Raw genomic sequence first — 23,087 nt, 5'->3', positions numbered from 1 at the left:
TAGTATTTGATTATAAATTTGATTTAGAATAATTTATTTTTTAAATACAAATATATTTTTAATTACAAAATATATTTTTAATAAGCTTGGAAGAAGTGATTTGCCTTATTACAAAAATTATCCTTTTCCTAATATAACTCAACATTATATTACCACGTTTTTACATTGAAGTAATTGGTCGATAAGAATTCTAGTCCAACGTAAATTTGAATTGCTATATTGTATATATAAAATTGATGAAAACCAAAATATTAAATCATTGTCCAATTTCATAGCCATGGTATCTCAAAGATGGAGTGTTATCACCATTATAATTCTTCTAAGTATATTCATCTCACCCACTATTCAATCCACCACCTACATATGGAACGAAGATATTGATGATCCAAAACCAGACAAAAGTTTCACTATAAACATGGCAAATTGCGTAGACCTTTCGTTTACTCCATGGTCTAAGGAAGAGGTAGAAGAACGTTATTGGAATATTAAACGATGTGGCGATTATTTCTATGAAAAAATTTATGATAATTATGAATACACAGGTAGATGGCCAATATTAGAATTCTATGAGGCCTTAAAGCAAGTTGAGATTTTCAAGAATAATGATACTTCGTTAACACAATATATTTGTTATTTAGCTTTTCCAAGCAAAGTTAAGGACGGTGTTTCCCATATCAGAAGGATTTTTAGATTATTTCCACCTGGAGAGACACTAGAAGAATTATGCTTAGCTTTAGATCCAACTATGATTATCCATCAATATTGTCCTTATTGCACTTCTTAACCATGTATTTAATTATATATATAAGACTTCTGAAATTTATGATCTACATATGTCATATCATTTGCGAGGCTATTAAAACTTCTCATTAATGAAGATGAGAAGTTCATGGCTATTTATGTTTCTAGATATAACATTATGTCTTTTTTTTTTTAACGGAATAATAAGGAAATAGTATCGAAACTCAGGGAGTATAAAATACATATTCTAGGTTGAAGGAGTTAATCAAACTAAGAGGAACTCTAATCCTACTTGTGCTATCCATGCTATTATATGCAACTTGAAACACAAAAGAATGATGTTCTTTAGAAGAATAAGAAAACAAAGAAGTTTATATTGTAGGTACAAAAAAAAATTGAAAAATTAGGATTAAGAAACAAAGGGACGTGCTTGTCGAGTTGAGATGAATAAGTAACACTACGATCTGGCTTAAACTATGCTTGCCTAAGGTGAAATAGTGTAGAGTCACCATTTCACAAAAGGGAATTCAAAATATAAGGAAGTAAATACAAGTAATAGCCAATTTTAACGCTGTTTGACTTGTCAAATACCTAAAAACTAGCGAACAAGTCATTTTTTTAAATGTCCATCTTATTAGGACTCGGCAAGTATAATTGTACCTGTCAGGCTATAGTATGAACCGATTTAAAACACTCGACATTTGTGATATATTTCCTCTGTCCCAAATTACTTGTCCACTTTTGAAATGACACACCTATTAAGAAAATAATTATTGACATAGTGAGTTTATCATTTTACCCTTATTAATTATGAAGTAGATGAATTAAAAATTTCAGATTTTCAAAAAGTTCTACCTTTTTCAAAGTAATTAATTGAGGGTATAATAGGTAAAAAAAAATGTCCTTGATTTGTTAAAATGGACAAGTAATTAGGGACAACTAAAAATGTAAAAGTAGACAAGTAATTAATAAGATTCGTCTTAGACATTTATTCCCTTCGTCTACTTTTAATTGTCATAGTTTCTTTTTAGAGTCGAACTATAAAAATTTTGACTAACATTTTTTATAATGTTTTTTTCTTTTCATATTGATATGCAGTTTATAGTACTTTTCGTATAGTTTTTTGAATATCTAAATTTTTTGTTTAAAATACTGAATTAATGTAATCTAATTTAACTTTAAAAATTAATTAAATTAACTTTCGAAAAGCGCAACGTGACAATTAAAAGTGGACAACAATAGTATTTGATTATAAATTTGATTTAGAATAATTTATTTTCTGAGAACAACATATTTTTTTAATAAGCTTGGAAGAACTGATTTGCCTTATTAAAAAAAGTTATCCTTTTCCTAATATAACTCATACCACGTTTTCACGTTGAAGTAATAATACGAATTGTAGTCCAACATAAATTTGAATTGCTATGTTTTGTATGTATAAAATTGATGAAAACCAAAATATTAAATCATTGTCCAATTTCATAGCCATGGTATCTCAAAGATGGAGTCTTATCACCTTCATAATTCTTCTAGGTATATTCATCTCACCCACTATTCAATGCAACAACATTAGATATGGAAATAGATGGAACGAAGATATTGATGATCCAAAACCAGACAAAAGTTTCACTATAAACATGGAAAATTGCGTAGACCTTTCGTTTACTCCATGGTCTAAGGAAAAGTTTGAAGAACGTTATTGGATTATTAAAAAATGTAGCCATGATTTCCATATAACAATTGATGATAATTATGAATGCACAGGTAGATGGCCAATATTAGAATTCTATGAGGCCTTAAAGCAAGTTGCGATTTTCAAGAATAATGAAACAGCGCTAACACAACATATTTGTTATTTAGCTTTTCCAAACAAAGTTGAGGACAGTGTTTCCCATATCAGAAGGCTTTTTAGATTATTTCCACCTGAAGAGACGCTAGGAGAATTATGCTTAGCTTTAGATCCAACTATGATTATCCATCAATATTGTCCTTATTGCACTTCTTAACCATGTATTTATTTATTTATATATATTCGCTTATAGTTAATCAACATTAATTTGTTAGTCAACATGTTTAGCAGATTTTGGATTAGTCTTCATCCTTATTGTTGTTCTTACTTCTTTCCTGATTTCATAATGTAAAATTGAAAGATTATTATCATTGAATTAGCATTGATCAATCATACAAGATGTCACAATCTATCTTCACATCAATCATACAAGATGTCACAATCTTAGTGAAGGACATCCTCATCATATTCAGGGGCGGCTCAACGTAACTGGGGGCCTAAAGCGAAATTTTCTTTGAGGCCTAAAAAATTTCATACATATTTATTTAAAAATTATTTTTCTAATTGTTTAGATATGCACATTATTACTTCAACTTTTTAATAGATGATTTATTTGAGTACTTTTTTAAAAAAAATTAATTAATTTTAGAAGATTTTATCAATTTAATGCTGAAAAATATTCTTTTACTAAAGCAATCATTATATGAATTGTTAACATAATTCTCTAAGGAATAAGTTGACAAACTTTAAGCAAAATAAGAGTTAGAACCATAGAATCTGATTCAAGACGTTGATAACTTGATATACCTAACTTTGATTGAAAATATAAGTAAAAAAAAATTGCGATTCACTTTGTTCAACACTGTTCGACTAATGATTCAGATTTCTGATAGAGTATTACTTTAACTTATCAAAGATTTGAAGAAAAAGAGTGAAAAAGGAGTTTTAAAATAAATAAATAATGTGAATGTCAGAAATGTATTAAGACAAAACAACGTTTTCTTGATTTCTTCTATTTGAGTGGAGTTAAGGATTATNTGGATTAGTCTTCATCCTTATTGTTGTTCTTACTTTTTTCCTGATTTCATAATGTAAAATTGAAAGATTATTATCATTGAATTAGCATTGATCAATCATACAAGACGTCACAGTCTATCTTAGTGAAGGACATCCTCATCATATTAATATCAAAGGCGATATAATTAAATTGTTGTGCCCAAATACCTAATATGCTAAAAGGGAGTTTCTGAGAGAGCCAGTCACTATCCGTACTTTGTACAGACAAGCAGAAATAGTCAGTTTCATCTTGTCGAAATAAATTTTGAGGATCAAACTTCAATATAGCATTTTCAACAAAATGAAATGCTATGGTCGGGAAAAATTTAAGATCTTGATTGATAGTTCCACGGTAACAAAGCTCACCTTGTCTTGAGCTTATATGCTCTTTTAATGTTGTACCAATCACAAATCTTATTTCCTCCTTCAATTTATTGAATGCAATATCAGGCAAATAAGTTGAAGTGGTTCCGCTATCAACAACCATTCCACCTTCGTAATTGACCCTTTTGAATATGCTTGAATTGATGTCAAGAAACTTGTCTCCCACACTGATTTTTTCTAAGGTTATATAGTATTTGCCTATAACCATAAACATGGGAGTGGAGTCTTCCATAATTATAGGCTCTCCTCCTAAAACCAATGTGTTTAAATCATAGTCTTCATCATTTATATTACCGATACAATAGGAAAATCCAGTATGATTTAGTTGAGAAATCAAAGAAATAGCTCGTTTGCTAAGTCCAAGAATTCCACTAACACGATCTGCACCTTTAGAAAGTATTGAGGAACATCCAAACATAAGACGCTTGTTCATAGTCACATCAGTTCCATTTGGTGACTGAAATGTAAAAACTTCAGAAGCAAGATTTCCCCGAGTCATACCTGTTACATATCTATATGTATACTCACATCTCTTCGAGTCACGTCCACATTTTCCTTTAAGCATTATCAACTCACACATAGGTGTTTCACAAAACACATCTTCGATATATGATGAAGATTGTGAATAGACGTATAGTGGATATGGTGAGCGTTCACCACCCTCGGTGTAGCCACAATGAACCCAAAGCAATAAACTACCAGTGTCCATGACAAGAATTTGTGGCACAGGAGGTGTGCCAATCTTTAATGGAACAAGAAACTCGTACCCATCGAATGGGATAATTTGAAATGCATCAACATTTTTTTCTAGATTATTGTCAATCAAAAGTTGTGAAATGCGAGCTTCTGATCTCATATTCATTCTTCTCACACGATCTTCCAGTGTAAGTTTTGGATCGTAGAACGGAGATTTCCTTGAGTCACGGTGAATCATTTTTATCATTAGACCATTACTTTTGGTCTGGTGATCATGTTTGGTTGTGGTTTGATGAAGTTGCAGTAACAATAAGAATGCTACAACAAATAATTTCATCATTTTTCTTTCCTTTGAAAACTAGCTAGAGACAAGTAAGTAGTAAAAAGAAAATGGAGTTCATTGAGTCATGTGGACAGTTTCATTTTATAGGTGTAATATTACTTTTTCTGGTCTAATTGGGGATAGTTTTGTGTGATTCAACAACTTTGGTACATGCAGAAAGTTTTTCATACCAATGTTGTGTGATTCAACAACTTTGGTACAAAGTGAAGGAAAAAGCTTATCACCTAATTTTATTATATTTACTTCCTCCTCCGACTATTTTTACTTGTTCAAAATTGACTTGACACATTCTTTAATGAACAATAAATAAAATAATTTATTATAGAATATAATAAATTAAATGTTTTGAGATGTATATTGGGAAATGACTACAGTTTATAATAAGGGTAATTGACGGGTGATGATTGGTGCTAGTGACTCGTAATGATGGTGGTGATAGTTGTGATGATGCAGTTACCACACTATTTAGAATTTGAATCAATTTAAAACCAACCCAACCCAAGATCAACTCAACACCTGACTCACCTCATCCCTTTTTATTCTAAAAAAAAATGCCTAAGCACTCGTATTTTTGCTCACTATCGTCTTCACATTTCATTCATTGGTTTACAACATTTCGTATGTTTGAATGTTGTTTTGATTAGCACTAAATGAATGTTTTTTATGTGAAATTTGAGAAGTAAATGGTAAGTGGTAACTACCTTCTATATTTCTGTATTTGTTATTAGTTTATTTAGTTCCATGTACGTATATATATAATTACTTTAAATTTTCATGGACTTCTCCTTCATTTAGGTGTCTTTTGCTCATAAAAAAAATGATTTTAATGGCAATATTTAAAAAAATTGAGTGACTATCTGAGCAATCAAACCCTTTAAATATTAATTCCCCAACTTGAATCAAAATATAATTTTTTTTTTAACCTCAGCTATTAACCGGAGGATAAAAATAAACCATTCTACATAGTTCAGAGATAAATTTGAACACTTTGCAATTATTAATTACTATTCGATGTACATTAAAAGTTTATACAAATATAAAATTATTGCATTTGGTCACCAAAAAGTAGCAAAGAGACAAGGTCAAAATTAAGCATCATATTCGACTTGAATCTCTTCCAAAAATGTATCTTCTTGTCCAATCCCATACAACTAAGATCCTTGTACGCCAGCTAACTTGCTTGCTGAAATAATGATAAATATTATATATTAATTAGACTAAATCTTCTTTAAAAAAACATACATAATTATGTGATTATTGATGAATTAATACATTTAATTAATCACCTTGCATACACAGAATACCAAAGCCATTGTGTGCTACGACCCATTGATACCCAGTCTCCAGGAAGCTCTGCTGCTGCTTTGCTCCCACCTAATGGTGCAAATTGCCCTAAATGCCGATACCTGCATCACAACATTCAAGAATTAAGGAGAGACGGATCTAAAATTTTAAGCAAGTGCAGAGAATCATTGCACGAACAATATCTTGAAACCTATGTCTTAAACATATCATAACATTTGTATGGCTTTAAAAACTTCTCATGAAACTTATGGTCTACATATGTGATAAATATAAGGAAGTAAATACACAGAGAAGGAAATTCAACGTCTACTATACATACTTCTTTAAAAAATTGACTGTATATACACAGTTAATTTCCAGCAAAGAGGATTCAAATGAACCCCCTTGTGCTCCCCTAGCTCCACCCATACAGAAAATCAGGAATCTCAAATTTACTATAATTAGCTATCGAGTGCGTATAACGGAGGACGAGATGTACTTTCATTTGGGGAAGCAAAAACAGATGACACCATCATACAGATATAACATTCTGTGTGACTGAGGAAATGTAGAAACAAATAGCACAATCAAGTTTTTCATGTATTCTCATACATGCAACAGTAAAATAAGAAAATAATTCACTCTAGAAGAGGAAGCCATACGTGAAGGGTCGAAATGCATGACGCCCAGCACTTCCAAATAGGCGAGGACCTTCAGGGTTAGCGTTGCACTGTTCCCAACGGTTAAAGCAGTCAGCAAGATATGAACCTTGCTGAGCAGCAACCTACCAATGTGAAAAGAAAAGAAACTGATATAAAAAAAATGAAGTAAAACAAAAGGTCGTGTACGATCCCTTTGACCATGGGATTACGTACACTAAGATATCATCAATGAATACAATCACAAGGGAATATATACCTGAGCAGTAGCAGGTAGACTCTTCATTTGGGAATCGACATGAGAAAGGGCTAACTTAAATCCTTCAATATCTACCTCCTCTCTCTCATTTCCTTCTGAATCCTTGAATAACTCCGTTACTTGAAACAAATGGTTGCTCTTCAGGTACAACTCCACTTGAGGATATCGGATGATTATGTCTTCCAGAACATCTTGGAATTCTTCGATAGTTAAGGTTCCAGAACGATCCGTATCCGCAGCTTCAAAAATGGTTGAAATATCTTCCTGAAGCGACACACGAAAATGCAAATTGAAGGTGAAAAATGTGAAAGTGTGTCAATATTTTGAATCTAGTGCGTGCTGGCGGTGTACTTCACGGATTACGATTTGTTGGGGGACTAAACTACATTGAAATTTAGGACTGTATTTTGTTTGCTTATTCATGGAAGTTATTTATCATAAAAAGAAGAATAAACAGAGTTGGGAATAGATATCCTGTTATGTAGCTACTTGGCCAAAGGCTTGCATACCATAATTTTACGTTGATCGACAGTGGTACAATCACCAATAGCATACACATTGGGACAACCCTTTACTCGTAACCATTCATCAGTTGCTAGGATCCATCTCTTCCCCTGCCAAATAAAAAATCACATGGTCATGATAACTGAATATAGCATAAAGGAAAGGACTACCACCAGAGACGAATGAGTTTGTCCTTATTAGATGCTCCTAATTTGTGGCGCATATGTATGTATAGTTCAAGTCGAAAGCAATAAGTTCAGTTGAACACACAGAGCCCACACGAGGCAGCCACAACTCATCAGGGGCATTATTGGTGATTAATAACACAATAGACAAACACAAAGGGGGATCATAGTGCCAACATACCTGGCCAATTTCTTCCATGAAATCCCTCACAAATGGGCGAGTACCGACTCCAGTAGACCACACAACCATCCCATGTGGTACAACGACATATTCTCCTGTAGATTTTACTTTCATGTTAACTGAATGTTCAGAAACACTAACAACACGGCAACCTGTCAAAACCTCAATTCCATCTCTTTGAAACTTAGTTTCAGCAAAACAGCTAATTCTTTCGTCAAACCTGCACATAGCCAATACATTATGATCTCTAATAAGTTGTCCAATATTGGAATCTCATTTTTTTAAGGTGACATGTAAGTTCGTGAATTATTACGTGTTCAGGATATGATCTCCAGATTGAATGACAGTTATCTTCACTAGATCCTTAACTGAAGGGTATAATTTTACCAAATCTTCATGAACAAAGTCATGTAGCTCAGCTGCAAATTCCACTCCGGTTGGACCCCCTCCAACTATAACGAAATGGAGATTGGTCCTTCGCTCTTCATCACTTAAGCCCGGGAGGACAGCTTTTTCAAAACAATCTATTACAGTCCTCCGTATCTTCTGAGCGTCTTCAACTTCCTGTATAACACATGATTCACTCTTTTGAGAAATAAAAAATTCTGTTTTTGCCATTTCACACACAAAATCACTCATCAATAAAAGAAACCATCAATCTGACTAATGAATCAAAAACTATTTTATTTATGAGGTCTAAAAATACATGTAGTTGCATAGTGTAGAGAAAATGTGTAATGAATCCGCTATCTGAATTAATCACGAAAGAGCATAGATAGAGACAGAGAAGTTAACCTTCAGAAAGTGACAATGTTCCACAACACCGGGAGTGTTAAAAGTGTTCACTTGAGCTCCAACTGCTACAACCAAATGGTCATATTCTAGCGAAAAATCGTTCTCGCCAACCAAATTTTCGACAGTAGAACGGCAAATGACTTGATGGTTTTCAGGATCAATCTTGAGACATTCTGCTTCCCAAAATTGAATTTCTCCATTTCTCTGTAGGAAATAAACAAGAATTCAGAAAAATACATAGGTATCAATCAAGAGCAACATGTACAAAAAAAAAAATCAATCAAGAGCAACACGATTAGAAATCGTGTGAGAAGAAAACTGGATGGTCCAGTTATATACGCGTATTTACACCAAACTACATTGATTTACCAAAATTAAGCGATAAATTGATTTGCAACAATAACAACAATAACATACCCAGTGTAATCCCACAAGTGGGGTCTTGAGAGGGTGGTATATACGCAGACCTTATCTCTACCTCGTGAAGGTAGAGAGATTGTTTCCGATAGACCTCGGTTCAAGTAAAGCAAACAAAAAAACAGGTTCGAAAAGGAAATACAGTAATGAATGTCACATTGCCCAAAATAGTGGAGACAAGAACAGTATCAACGAGAAGTAATATGATAACTGAAACAAAGTAGACAACGGATAATAATAATAATTAAAAAAAAGGTTATTAGGAGAGTAATACTAATATTGATAGGGAAACTAGACAACGCTAGATTATTATTAACCAAGATTAACTGATGAAACTATATGTTAAAGATACATGTTATGTATTTATTTGTTAATTGCAAACATTGGATGTGAGTAAGTTATGCACACCCAAAACAAGTTGTAACAAGAACTCATCTTACCTTCTTTATTATGTTCCTGACTGGCTCTACAACGCTTCGTGCCTCAACAGTTCCACAAGTGACACTAGGTAACAAAGGAGTAAATGCAAAGTAGTTACGCGGAGACACCACTTCGACATCATAGGAAGAAATATCCATATCCTTTAGGAAGCTGGTGCCAGCCCATCCTGTTCCAAGTACCACAATTTTCTTCCTCTTTTTTGAATCTAATCGACTCCTTTCAACAATTTTTTCATTGTTGTCTACATTTTCTGCATATACCAAGAGACCCCCGCTACTATAACATCAAAAAAAAAAAGAAACAAGTCACAAAAAGTAGCAGAAAATACACTTGACATTGAAAAAACAAAGCAAATAATCACAACCCATAAGTTTATATCTTTGTATCATAATATAACACAAGTTATGCCTTACAAAAGTTATGTCACTTAATTCCTACAGAACTTATGTTGTTAGAGGCATATATTCAGTTCAGAACCCATAAGTTGGCATAACTTACTTCCTAAAGAATTTATGTCAATAGAGGCATAATAAAGTTCAGTTTTAGAATCCACAAAGTTATGTAGTAAGAAACATAACTTATTCCTACAGAACTTATGTTAAACAAGACAAGTTCTCTAAACTTATGCGAGCAATCAGATACAACACAACTTATACCCGATAACTTAACTCCTACAAAATTTATGCTAGACAAAGCAAAAGTCCTCTAAACTTTATGTCTTGCGAAATTTTGTCATAAATAAGGGTACTATAGCCTACAAATTTTCTTTAAATGAGAAGCCGACCAAAAATTAAAGAGCATCATATTTGAGGGCAAAAACTAAAGACCACCCGTAGCAGAGGCAATCCGTGCAAAAACTTCGTAGCAAATAAAGGAGGTAAATGATAATTGATGAAATTCCAGGGGACGTGTTGAAAACATAATCTACTAAATAAAAATAAATATGTCTCTCTAACAATTTAAGCTTTTAGATGAAACAAACGCATTAAACAGAACTACAGAAGAAAAAATGAGAAACTATATGAATCTGCAAACATTTTAAGAGATCAAACAGAACATATACCTGATACATGAGACAACCAAAAGCCTTGAACAAGAAGAGCGGATATGAAGAGCTTTTTTCAAATATGAGAAACCCCTCATCTTCTTCTTCTTCTCAAAATGTTCAAAAAATTTAACACTTTTTTTTGTATTTGTGTTACATAATCTGCTTAATTAGTTTAGTGAATTGATTTGACATAGAAAGAGAGTGTAAATTGTTGAACGTGGCAGCTTCTAACCCGAGTCTACAGATCTTAAAAGCGTTAATTAAGTTTAATGACACTTGTAACTTCTCCTCTCCAAACACAAAAATTAATAATCAATAATTCATTAATTCAACATTTTATTTTTTGATCAACAAAAGAGTAATTTTGAAGGGGAATAATATTGAGAACGGCCACCCTTGTTTGGATGGTTGTTATCGGTGATAGAACCAGAATTTTCAATAGGGGGTTCAAAATCTGAAGAAATAAAGATACAAAGTAGTTCAAAGGGGTTCGACATCTACTATATATATATATAAAAAAATAATTATTTAACCATGTATAAATAATATAATTTTCGCCAAAGGGGTTGAACCCCTTGACTATAAGATGGCTCCGCTTGTTACCTAATGTATTATTTTGTTATAACGAAAAATTTCATTTCGTGTAACAAATTTAGTGTGCTCATTTCTTTTTGCTTGTTACCTAATAATCAATTTTTATCTTTATATACTTTAGAAGTGCTATTTGTTTACATTATATTTTAGTTACTAAATCTTAATTAGATGACTATTACATGACATAAAAAATGGAACGTTTACGTTATAAATCGTTGGAGGATGACCATAAGATAAATTTTCCCTAATTGTCCCAATATATGAGAAACTGTGTATTATCCTTCATCTCATTGTTAAGACAAACGTTACACTACTGTAATAATGTGATCTCGACCCAGAGGTTCACCCAAATTCTTTTGACAAAAAAAATTACATTGTACATTTAAGGTATTTTTTATGTATATATTTAGATCTTGATCTTTTGAACATAAGATTAGAAATTGACTTAGTGACAGAGGGAGATCAATACTTATCTTGAGGTTTTGAATTCAAATTTAAATCTCAAACATTAGATTTTTATTTTTCAAATCCTTATGCATAAACTACCGTATAAGAAGAAGTTGAAAATATAAGCTCGATTAAATATAAAAATATTAAGATTGAACATAAAAAAGAGAACTTTTATTAACGTTTATTCATAATCAGTCAACACATATTTAATGTCATCCACATCAAAACCATACAATATGCATTATTATAATTTTGCATCGCAAACTATCATACATGTGCAAGTGCTATGATTTTTTCCAGCAGGAGCACATTTGCAATTCTGAGGCATCTTACTCGCTGGCCATTTAAATAAAGCTAGATATCCGCATCTTATTTTATCACAGGTCTCATCAGCCTTGAATGTTCCCGGACAAAATTGAATTTCACCTGACACTGAAACATGAAAAAAAATATATACATACACATTAATCAAAATTATGAAAGTAAATTAAAAAAGCCAATGTAACTTGCATATACATTATAAAATCAGTACTTACCTAAGGCAGGTTGAAAAAAAGTGAGAAATATTGCCAAGGAGAAGAAAGAAAACACAATGTAACTCTTCATCATTTTTTAACTCTTCACTTTTTGTGTAATTTCTCAAAGTATGAATTGTTTATGATAATTGCTACACATGTACAACTCTTATATAGGGCTTCAAAGGAATGTTATATTTGGAAGATTATATTGTTGTTTTAAAAAAATAAATACCCAACCCATAAATTAAGGGATTGAGTTCTCCTAATTTGCTCTTTGACCAATTTTGAATCTATTCAAATTTTACTTTTAAGAATACTTTACCCCATTGACAAAAGAATTTTCCTTTTCAATTTTTTGGGTTTAATTTTTTTTTTTTATTCTTTGGATGTTTTGATTTGTAACCATACTATATACATTTAAATGTAACGTAAAGATTTTATTCAGTGATTATAGTGAATATATGCTGTATAACTTAAAGGGGAAAATTGGTACTTGGCATCCATCTCATCGAAAATTTTAAAATGACATGGTGGAAAACGGTTAAAAATTAGGATAATAAATTTAATAATTGAAATTTAAAATACCTTTTAAAGAGTTCAATAGCAATCATTAAATACATTTTAAAGAGTTTTTCTCATAATTAAGAGTAATTATTATTATTATTATTTACCAATTTTGCATATTTGAAAGATTATATTGTTGTTTCAAAAATAGACCCACAAATTAAGGCATTGAGTTCTCCTAATTTGCTCTTTGTCACGTGGTGTGTTTGACCATTTTTGAATCTACGTAATCTTTCAAAAAAATTATTTTTCGTTTCAGTTTTTCTTAATTTTACTATATGCATTTGGTGTAACTTAAAGATTTTATTTTTATTCCGTGAATAGGTGTTTTATTTGATATGTAAAAGAACTACGTATGACTTAATCTCTCTAAAAGTTTAATTAAATAGTGGTACGTAGTCTGTAACCAAGATATTTATATATATGATCAGGTCAAGCTGAGTGCTAACTATTTTAATTCAAAATGGTTTATAAATGTAGTGTTAATATTAAATATTAACTATAGCTTGCTTACTAAAGATTCTGATGGAAGTATGTTGCGTATCCTGTAAAAATTACTCCATAATCAACTTGAAATCATAATTGATTGGCTTTAGGTTGAAAAAAAGGTTTCTTGCTATTGTTGATCACTTAATAATTAAATTATTTTTTAATATTTCAATACACGTGTTGCAATGTTTGAAATCTGACGAAGAAGAACCTCTATAGTTCAAAGTTGAGAAAGAAGTTAAAAATGATCATCATCAATTTCATTTTTGGTGCTAGTATACATATCAATCCCTTAATTGATATAGAATATACATAGGAGTATTATAAATCACAACTGTTAAATAGTTTGATCTAGAAATATTTTTTTATATAACTTTTTAATTTTAACTTTATGTTTAAGATTATAAGATTAAAATGCGATATATTTTATATACTTATCATTAATTTAAAATTATAAGATAAACAATTTTTTTTCTTCAAATCAGACCCACACTAATACATTAAAGAGTAACTTTCACATATAGCAAACAAAAAAATCATATTTGTATGCTATAGTAAAGTTTGCCTAATTGCGCTCCATAACAAACATATATATGTATAATTCGCTATACATATACAATTGAAAGCTATATATGTCTATTTCGCTATACATATATACAAAAAGAAGCAATTGTATAATTCGTTGGCTCCTCTTCAGATTTGTATAATTTCGCTGGCAGGCCATTTGTATAAATTGTTGTTAGCCTCTCGTTTGTATAAATCGTTGGCAAAAATATTTGTATATAAAAAATCGCTCTCTCTTTCGCTTTATACAAACATAAATTATACATTATAATTGTATAATCTGTATTTGTATAAAACAAGAAAGAGAGAAAGGCAAAAGAGAACTGGGCAGGGGAATATTTGTATTGTATAATTATAAGTGTATAAGACGAATATATATGTCTTTGCATGTGTATATACAATTTTCTCTTGCTTTATACAAACAAAAACACAATTTATACAATTATGTTGTATAAAGTGAGAGAGGCGAGCGAGAAAGGGAGAGTGGTGAGCGAGAATTTGGAGGGAGAGAGGCGACTGACAAACGTTTGCTACGGGACGCAATTAAATCAAACAGTAGCTACTCTATTTATTTTAAGATTATAAGTTTGTCATTCTGTACAATTATCCCTACATTAAAACAGAAAAAATAAAATATTTAGGCAAAGAAATTTATTTTAAATTACCTATAATTAATAATATATTTTGTTATTTATGGGAATATTTATCCTTCAATTTTACAAAGCCGAAAAATCTGCTACCACACGTAAAGGCCCGAGTGGTAAGCTAGTCGATGATCCACTTATTATATATTAAAGAACAGATTGTACCCTTGATTTTAGCCAAAAGGGTAAAAAAAACTGGCCAACCGGGAAATCGCTCAGTGCATGCGGCGTGATGATGGAATCGTGCTCCAACTCCTACTCGGCCGGAAGTTTCTACGTCATTGTTGAGCCCTCTGTAATGGACGATCGTCAACTTGTAAGTTGTTATTACTAAAATAGTACAGAGGATTTAGGTTATAACTTATATGCACGTTCTACTAATTTAATGGTTGTATCAATTTGATTGAATGCTTTGTTTTATGCATAATAGAAATATTCAAACTTGATAAAGCTCCAATTTTGAGTATGCAAATCTAGAGGACCAACTCATCAACACTCCAATTTACAAAACGATCATCTAGAGGTATTAGCATCATGGGGACGAGTTAGAATGTTTAGTTGCAAGTTATGTACTCTCTCAAAGTTGGAGTGTGTAATTGTTAGGTGAGGCTAAGTTCGAGTATCATTTATTTACTATTACCTTTATTTTACGGGTTGGTACTTTCAGACTTATTTTGAACAGTTTACCTAATTATCTTTTAGGTGACCTAGTAGTATATGTAGAATTTAGAACTCATAAACTGTAATATATGAACCAGAAAATATAGTTAGCTTAGAATTTTGATGTCTAGTTTAGGTTTTCTCATATGAAGCTTCAGTACAATTTTTAGGTGGTTTGAAACTACTGTACTCCACCACCATAATTTCTCTTACTGGGTTTTTGATAGAATATTTATCCATATTGGATGAATTTACAGTTTGAGCTAAAGTTACTGGTTTTTGCTGAACCTGTAATTCTACATAATTAGAAGTAGCAGAACATTTTCAATTTGGGCACATAAGTGAAACAATGATCCCGTAAGGAAATTCATCGCTGCGTGATATTTGTACTGCCGCTTATCTTAGTGTTTCATAGCTATTATAGTGTACCTTTTGAACTCAATAACGTGATATGGAGTACTAGGAGGACTAAGGTGGCATTTTCTTCAACAATGTTATATAAGAGAGCTTAATTTGTACATAAATTACTTGTATCTCCTGGTTCTCGCATTGATGTTCTGAACCTAAGTGGAAACTGATGATGTTCAGTTGGTCATCCCTTTTTGCTCGATTCAATAGTGCAAATGAAGGTAAAAGATCAGGTGCGGATGGAGGTTTTATGTCTGAAGTTTTAAGATTTTAGTTGCCTCCCCATGATAGAGATGTTCCTTGATGTACACAATGTCATTCTAGTGAGAAACAGAATTCAATGCAGCAAGTGACATTGTCCAATGTCCCAGCTTCTTCAAGGAGTTGTGTAATCCTTCCTTAAGTTACGTAGAATTGTCTACTTCTCTTTTTATAACAAAGCAAAGAATGAATAATCTATGGTTGATAACAAAACAGAAATTAGGGTAGTTTATACTTGTAGTGTAATTTCAGATATTGATTCCTCATAATCTATGGCAAATTGGCTATTTTTTGGCTCCAAATTACACTGTTGGTACTGGTCGAATTCTTGAGATTGTCAGCCATATTCTTCTAGTCTCGTGGCTCCTGCTTATTTGTTAAGATTGTTTTTCTGCTTGCTAGTACATGCGCACTCCATTCTAATTAGTTTCATAATTCTGCACTACAGTTTTGTCTTAAATGGTTATAATTTATGTCTGATCTTAATTTTAAAAATCTACATTCGTTGTTTCTGTGTGCAGCGATTGCCAGACAAATTTGTCCAGGAACATGGAGATGAACTCCTTGATACCGTCAAGATTATTGTTCCCACTGATGATTTCTGGTCTGTGGGCGTGAAGAAGGCTGGTAAAATGATTTGGCTTCATGATGGTTGGCAAGAGTTTATGGAACATCATTCTGTCAACTGTTGGTACTTTTTACTGTTCAAATATGGACAGACCTCATGTTTCAATGTCCACATATTTGACCTAGCCGCAACTGAGGTTGATTATCAACTTAGGAGTCATGGTAATGCTAAATCACGTGACGTTGCTCAGGATCTTTCTCACGGAAAGGATAAAATTGCTGGTGATAAGGGTGTCACAAGCTCCGTTGAAATTGTGGATCTTTTGGAAACTGAGCAGGGACCAGAGAGTTCAGCTAAGTCATCTGAACTTTCACATAGAGCCAAAAGACGTAAAATTGCATCTGGAAAGATTAAGATTTCGCGCTGCTATGAAACAAGAAGCAGAACAAACAAATTACATGATAACGGACAGCTATTAAATGCAAAGAATTTGAACATATCGGGCAATGGCAGTTTAACTAAGCCAGTAGGTGGAAAATTAGTTCGGCGAAGTATGAAAACTCCTATACACTCTGCAGTGGCAACTGGAGGTATGACTAATCCAAATAATGAACAAGAGAGAAGTAAAAACAATGTACTTCATTTCAATGAAAGTAAATATATGGAGATTCCAGATGAATTTGTATCAGTATCTTCAAATAAAACCAATTGCAAGACCAGCTAGTTTGTTTTCCAACCAAATATTGTAAGCTTGAAAATTTATCTGCATCATATTGAGATCTAATTTGATAAATGCAGATACAAGGAAATCGTTCACGAGTAAGCAACGGGAGAAATCTGTAGGGCTTGGAAGGTATGATCGTCGCGAAAGAGCACAACAGAAAGCATCAGAAACGAGCAGGGCCATTCAAACTGCCAAAATGTTCATTCCAGAAAATCCTTACTTCTTGCAGATTCTTGAAAAATACAACATAGTACGGAACTATATTCTGGTGAGCCTTTGTACCTATACATTAAACTGAATGTGTCATTTTTTTCTTCTTTAAACTGCTTTATATCTCAATATATTCATACTCATGCATATTAATCTTACATTCTTCTTGATGCCATACTTCACAACTCATCATAATCTGCAGAATTTACCAGTTGAGTTTGTCCGAAAGTATATGCCAAAGACTTCAGAACTAATTGAACTTCAAGATACTAATGGAAATAAGTGGAATGTCCGTTGCATTAGGAGGAAACATAGGGTGCTTTTAAGCAAAGGATGGTTGAACTTTGTTACAGATAACAGTTTACTGGTAGGAGATGTTTGTGTCTTTGAGTTGATCAAGGACGTTCAGGCTGATGAACTAATGCTGAAGGTGCACATGTTTCGCAATAGGGTGGAAGAAAATTCGAAAAATTTACACACTGGTAGCCTATCTGAACCAACCCTGTCTACCGGTAAAAACTGTATACTTCAGTTCGATGAAAGTAAGCATACAGAGAGTTCAGATGCATTCGAACCATTATCTTCAGATAGAACCAATCACAAGACTGGTTAGTTTGTTTAACCAACAGAAAATCCGAAGCTTGAAAAACTTATCTGCATCACTGAGAGCTAATTTGATGAATTGCAGATACAGAGAATTCATCCGGACAGCAACAGGAGAAATCCGTAGTGCATGGAAGCTCTGGTAATCGTCGTAAAAGAGGACGACCAAGGGATGCAGAAGCAAACACTGGTTAGTTTGTTTAACCAACAGAAAATCTGAATCTCAAAAAACTTATCTGCATCACTGAGAGCTAATTTGACGAATTGCAGATACAGAGAATTCATCCGGACAGCAACAGGAGAAATCCGTAGTGCATGGAAGCTCTGGTAATCGTCGTAAAAGAGGACGACCAAGGGATGCAGAAGCAAACAGGGCAACTACTGCTGCCAAAATGTTTACGCCAGAAAATCCTTACTTCATGATAACTCTTGGAGAATATCACGTGGTGCGGAACTATATTCTGGTGAGCCTTTCTACCTATACAATAAACTAAAGGTGTCTGATTTTTTAAAAAAATTTTTGGCTGAAGCTGCTTTGTATCTTAATATGTTCTTTATTCATGTAAACTAATTTAATATTCTTATTGAATCTTGACACATACTTCGCAATTTGTCCTAATCTGCAGAATATACCACCTGAATTTGTCCGAGATTATATGCCAAAGACTTCAGAACCAATTAAACTTCAAAATTCTGATGGCAATAAGTGGACTGCACATTGCCTTAGGAGGAAAACTTATATGTTTCTAAGCAAAGGATGGGTACATTTTGTTAGGGATAATAGTTTAGTGTTAGGAGATGCTTGTGTCTTTGAGTTGATCAAGGGCATTCAGGCTGATGAACTTATGCTGAAGGTGCATATATTCCGCAATAAGGTGGAACAAAATTCAATAATTTGACGCACTTGTAGTGATCTGAATAAATATTGTTTATTGGTAAATGAGGGAGGTGATATTTTTGGATGGTCTTCTTCGCCTTTTTTTTTCTTTCCAATTGGTGCCTTGTAACTCTAGCTGTTGACATGTCCATATTAGAAATGCAGAGGCTATTTTCTTGATATTCTTTTGCCTTTTTTCGTTTGTGCATTTTTTTCTCCCATGCTTTCCGTTGGTCAATAATCAGCTAAAGTTCTCTAACAGAGACTTGATGGAGTTAAGCTGAATTGAGGGGGAGTCATTTTGTCACAATTGTGATATCTTCATAAAATTCTGAATTCCAAACGTGAATAAATGCTAAGTACTTTCTTTAATCCATTGTAGCATCTCCTAAAGAATAAATAAATTCAAGAAAAAAAGTCTCGAGAAATAAAATACCACGAGAGGGAAGTGTATTTACCAGTCGACTTGCACTATTTTGAGGGATGAAAACCTTGAAAAAGCCCTTTTCCATAGCCTCTTTTGCTGCCAAATTTTAAGAGAATAGATGAACTCGCAGCGCAACCTTAACCCTATGTGCTTCTTTATGTTGAAGGGGAAAATGTAAAAGAAAAATAAATTACAAAAATCTTAAGATCCTCATAGGGCATTTGCCCTTTTCCTTTTCTCATGTAGTAAAATTAACCATTTTTCTCTATTTATATACTTCAATAATTCAGTCAATATTCTTCTTTGGCCATTATCCCAAAAAGTCTCAATCAGTAATATGCTCTTGTCTATAAAACTTGTGAGGAAAAATAAAGCACCACTCCATATGAAGTGATCCAATCTTTGCTGCATAACACACTTGAACAAAAGTTCAACTACTTAAAAATAGCAATTTTGGCATTCTACTTAAAAAAGTTCGGAATACCATGCAAAAGTTGATGCTAGGAAGTAGTAATAGTGTGTTGTTAGTAGCCACGGTTGTTAAGGAAACACTCTCGTAAAAGAAATAAAGAAGTAAAAATAATAATGAAGTCATTATCGTCGATAAAACAACAAAATAATGACCCCAACTACTTATTAATTCAACCCTCATTTGACACCACCTTAACGTCCATCAATGAATTAAAGAAAGTAATTTTATGAAGAAATCACAATTGTGACAAAATGACTCCCCCTCAATTCAGCTTAACTCCATCAAGTCTCTGTTAGAGAACTTTAGCTGATTGTTGACCAATGGAAAGCATGTGAGAAAAAAATGCACAAACAAAAAAGGGCAAAAGAATATCAAGAAAATAGCCTCTGCATTGCTAAAATGGACCTATCAACAGCTAGAGTTACAACTTACAAGGCTCCAATTGGAAAGAAAAAAAGGCGAAGAAGATCATCCAAAAAATATCACCTCCCTCATTTACCGATAGACAATATTTATTCAGATCACTACAAGTGCATCAAATTATTGAATTTTGTTCCACCTTATTGCAGAATATATTCACCTTCAGCATAAGTTCATCAGCCTGAATTATTATCCCTAACAAAATGTACCCATCCTTTGCTTAGAAACATACACGTTTTCCTCCTAAGGCAATGTGCAGTCCCCTTATTGCCATCAGAATTTTGAAGTTTAATTGGTTCTGAAGTCTTTGGCATATAATCTCGGACAAATTGCGAAGTATGTGTCAAGATTCAATAAGAATGTTAAATTAGTTTACATGAGTAAAGAACATATTAAGATACAAAGCAGTTTCAGCCAAAAAAAAATAATCAGACACCTTTAGTTTATTGTATAGGTAGAAAGGTTCACCGGAATATAGTTCCGCACCACGTGATATTCTCCAAGAGTTATCGTAAGGATTTTCTGGAGTAAACATTTTGGCAGCAGTAGGTGCCCTGTTTGCTTCTGCATCCCTTGGTCGTCCTCTTTTACGACGATTACCAGAGCTTCCATGCACTACGGATTTCTCCTGTTGCTGTCCGGATGAATTCTCTGTATCTGCAATTCATCAAATTAGCTCTCAGTATGATGCAGATAAATTTTTCGAGCTTCAGATTTTCTGTTGGTTAAACAAACTGTTAGTGGAAATGTAAAATTAAAGAACAAGGAAGAACAACAATATTTAATGTGGTTCGGATCAGAATGATCCTACATCCACTAGAGAACAACTGCACCAATATTTATTTCACTCCAAAAGAGTACAAATGATTTATCTCCAAGCCATTGTCTGGCGAAGATACTTGATTTTTCTCTCCATTTGATTTTCAACCAAAATCTAACACTCTTTAAATGTTTCAAAATCATCACCTTTTGCCTTCAAGAAATGCACCCAATCTTTCGTGAAAAATCATCAATGAATGTGAGAAGATACATCTTTCCTCCCTTTGATGGAAGCTTAGAGGGACCCCATAAATCTGAATGGATGTAGTCTAGCACCCCGCCCATATTGTGCTTGCCAGTGTTGAAGCTGACCTTTTTCTGCTTCCCTAAAACGTAGTGCTCACAAAATTCAAGTGTGCTAATCTTCTCACCATTCAAAAGGTTGTGGTTGCTCAACATATCCAATCCTCATACGCTCATATGACCTAGTCTCATGTGCCATAATTTTGCCTTGTCATCATTAGATAACACTATAGATTTATTTACAGAGCCAATAAAGGTGTTTCCCGCAAGTGTGTAGAGGCCATCCTCTAGCTTGGCCTTCAACATGACTAAAGACCTTTTAGTCACTTTCATAGTTCCTCCTTCACTCATGTACTTGTAGCCTTGTTTATCCAAAGTACCCAGGGAGATCAAATTTTTCTTCAGATCAAGAACATGACGGACTTCTGTAATAGTCCTCACGATTCCATCATGGCAGCGAACACGAACAGAACCAATGCCAACTATTTTACAAGTTGCATTATTGCCCATTAATACGGTTCCTCCACTTGTTTCATAGCTACGAACCAATTTCTTCGGAATGTCATATACAAAGTACAACCAGAGTCTAAGACCCATTTGTTGTCATAAACTCCACTATTGCATGATGTTATTAGTACATAATCAACATCAGAATCATGTACTTGCTCAACAATGGATGCACTCGCCTTTTCATTGGACTTCAACATAGGGCAATCTCTTTCAAAGTGCCTCTTCTTGTGACAACTCCAACACTCCGCATTCTTTTTGTTCACACGAGACTTTGATCTGTACTTCAATTTGCTCCTTCCCTGTTGGCTAGTACGACCTCTCACAAAGAGTCCACTAGTTTCATCACTTTTGTCTTCTTCAAAATGCATCCGCACATCACAAGAGTTAAGTGTTTGCCACACTTGCTCAAGAGTGATAGACTTCTTGCTATACATCATTGAATTCTCAATATCACGATATTTTGAAGTCAATGAAAATAGCAAAGCGCATTCAAGTGTCTCATCATCCTTTTTAATTCCAGCAGTCTTTAAGTCCATCACAAGTTTATTGAACGTATCTAGATGGTCCTGCAACAAAGTACCTAAATCCATCTTAAATGTATGAAGACGACGTTGTAACAACAGCCTTGTTGTCACTGACCGGTCCTTGTAAAGCCCTTCCAGCCTTTTTTCATAACTCTTTCGCCGTCCCATCGGTACTTGTACTCACTTCACAGAGTACGTTAGGTGCAAGGGACAGTTGGATTACACTCAATGCATCTCTTTCAATCTTCTCTTTGTCAGAAATCAGGGTACTTTTCGTCAATAACATGGATTGAACCTTCCCTCTACAATAACGCCATCATATGTATCTTCCAGATATTGAAGTTGTTGTGCCCACTAAATTTATCAATTTCAAACTTCATGGAACTCATCTTTACTTGTTCTTCCTCTTATACTACAATGTATTTGGAAATACAGAAAATCGAAGTAATTCTTTTCTGATGTGAAGTTCAGACTGTGTTGCAACCACAGAGCATACTCAGACAGAACCTTGGCTCTGATATCAATTGTTAGTGGAAACGTAAAATTAAAGAACAAGGAAGAACAACAATATTTAATGTGGTTCGGATCATAATGATCTTACGTCCGCCAGAGAACAATTGTACCAATATTTATTTCACTCTAAAATAGTACAAATGAAATACTACAAGAGAGAGAAGATCAAATGTCTTAGAAGGTGAGAAGGCAGGTGAGAGGATGTCTTGAAAATGAACTAAGAGCTACCTATTTATAGAAATA

General features: G+C 33.2%; 3 protein-coding genes across 3 annotated transcripts; 1 reads left to right on the top strand and 2 right to left on the bottom strand.

Annotated features, from left to right (window-relative positions):
- Nucleotides 1–3,659: 3,659 nt before the first annotated feature.
- LOC125876182 (aspartic proteinase CDR1-like) lies at nucleotides 3,660–4,904 on the bottom strand. The gene has a single exon (XM_049557297.1). The coding sequence runs from the start codon at nucleotides 4,902–4,904 to the stop codon at nucleotides 3,660–3,662; it is 1,245 nt and encodes a 414-aa protein (XP_049413254.1).
- Nucleotides 4,905–6,104: 1,200 nt separating this feature from the next.
- On the bottom strand, nucleotides 6,105–10,934 carry LOC125876112 (external alternative NAD(P)H-ubiquinone oxidoreductase B1, mitochondrial-like). The gene is made up of 10 exons (XM_049557228.1): nucleotides 10,798–10,934; nucleotides 9,734–10,010; nucleotides 8,877–9,080; nucleotides 8,395–8,645; nucleotides 8,082–8,301; nucleotides 7,721–7,825; nucleotides 7,212–7,475; nucleotides 6,956–7,077; nucleotides 6,296–6,415; nucleotides 6,105–6,192 (listed from the first exon to the last, which is right to left on the bottom strand). Exons 1-10 carry the CDS (start codon nucleotides 10,875–10,877, stop codon nucleotides 6,105–6,107), a joined length of 1,731 nt encoding a protein of 576 aa, XP_049413185.1. The 5' UTR covers nucleotides 10,878–10,934.
- Nucleotides 10,935–14,794: 3,860 nt separating this feature from the next.
- Nucleotides 14,795–19,096, top strand: LOC125876109 (B3 domain-containing transcription factor VRN1-like). The gene is made up of 7 exons (XM_049557226.1): nucleotides 14,795–14,921; nucleotides 16,456–17,092; nucleotides 17,301–17,494; nucleotides 17,639–18,044; nucleotides 18,125–18,229; nucleotides 18,310–18,503; nucleotides 18,666–19,096. The coding sequence occupies exons 1-7, from the start codon at nucleotides 14,838–14,840 to the stop codon at nucleotides 18,936–18,938; spliced, it is 1,893 nt and encodes a 630-aa protein (XP_049413183.1). The 5' UTR covers nucleotides 14,795–14,837; the 3' UTR covers nucleotides 18,939–19,096.
- Nucleotides 19,097–23,087: the final 3,991 nt, after the last annotated feature.

Source organism: Solanum stenotomum, chromosome 9, assembly GCF_019186545.1.
Source record: "Solanum stenotomum isolate F172 chromosome 9, ASM1918654v1, whole genome shotgun sequence".
Lineage (NCBI taxonomy): Eukaryota > Viridiplantae > Streptophyta > Magnoliopsida > Solanales > Solanaceae > Solanum > Solanum stenotomum.
This window is presented reverse-complemented; position numbering and strand designations above follow the sequence as displayed.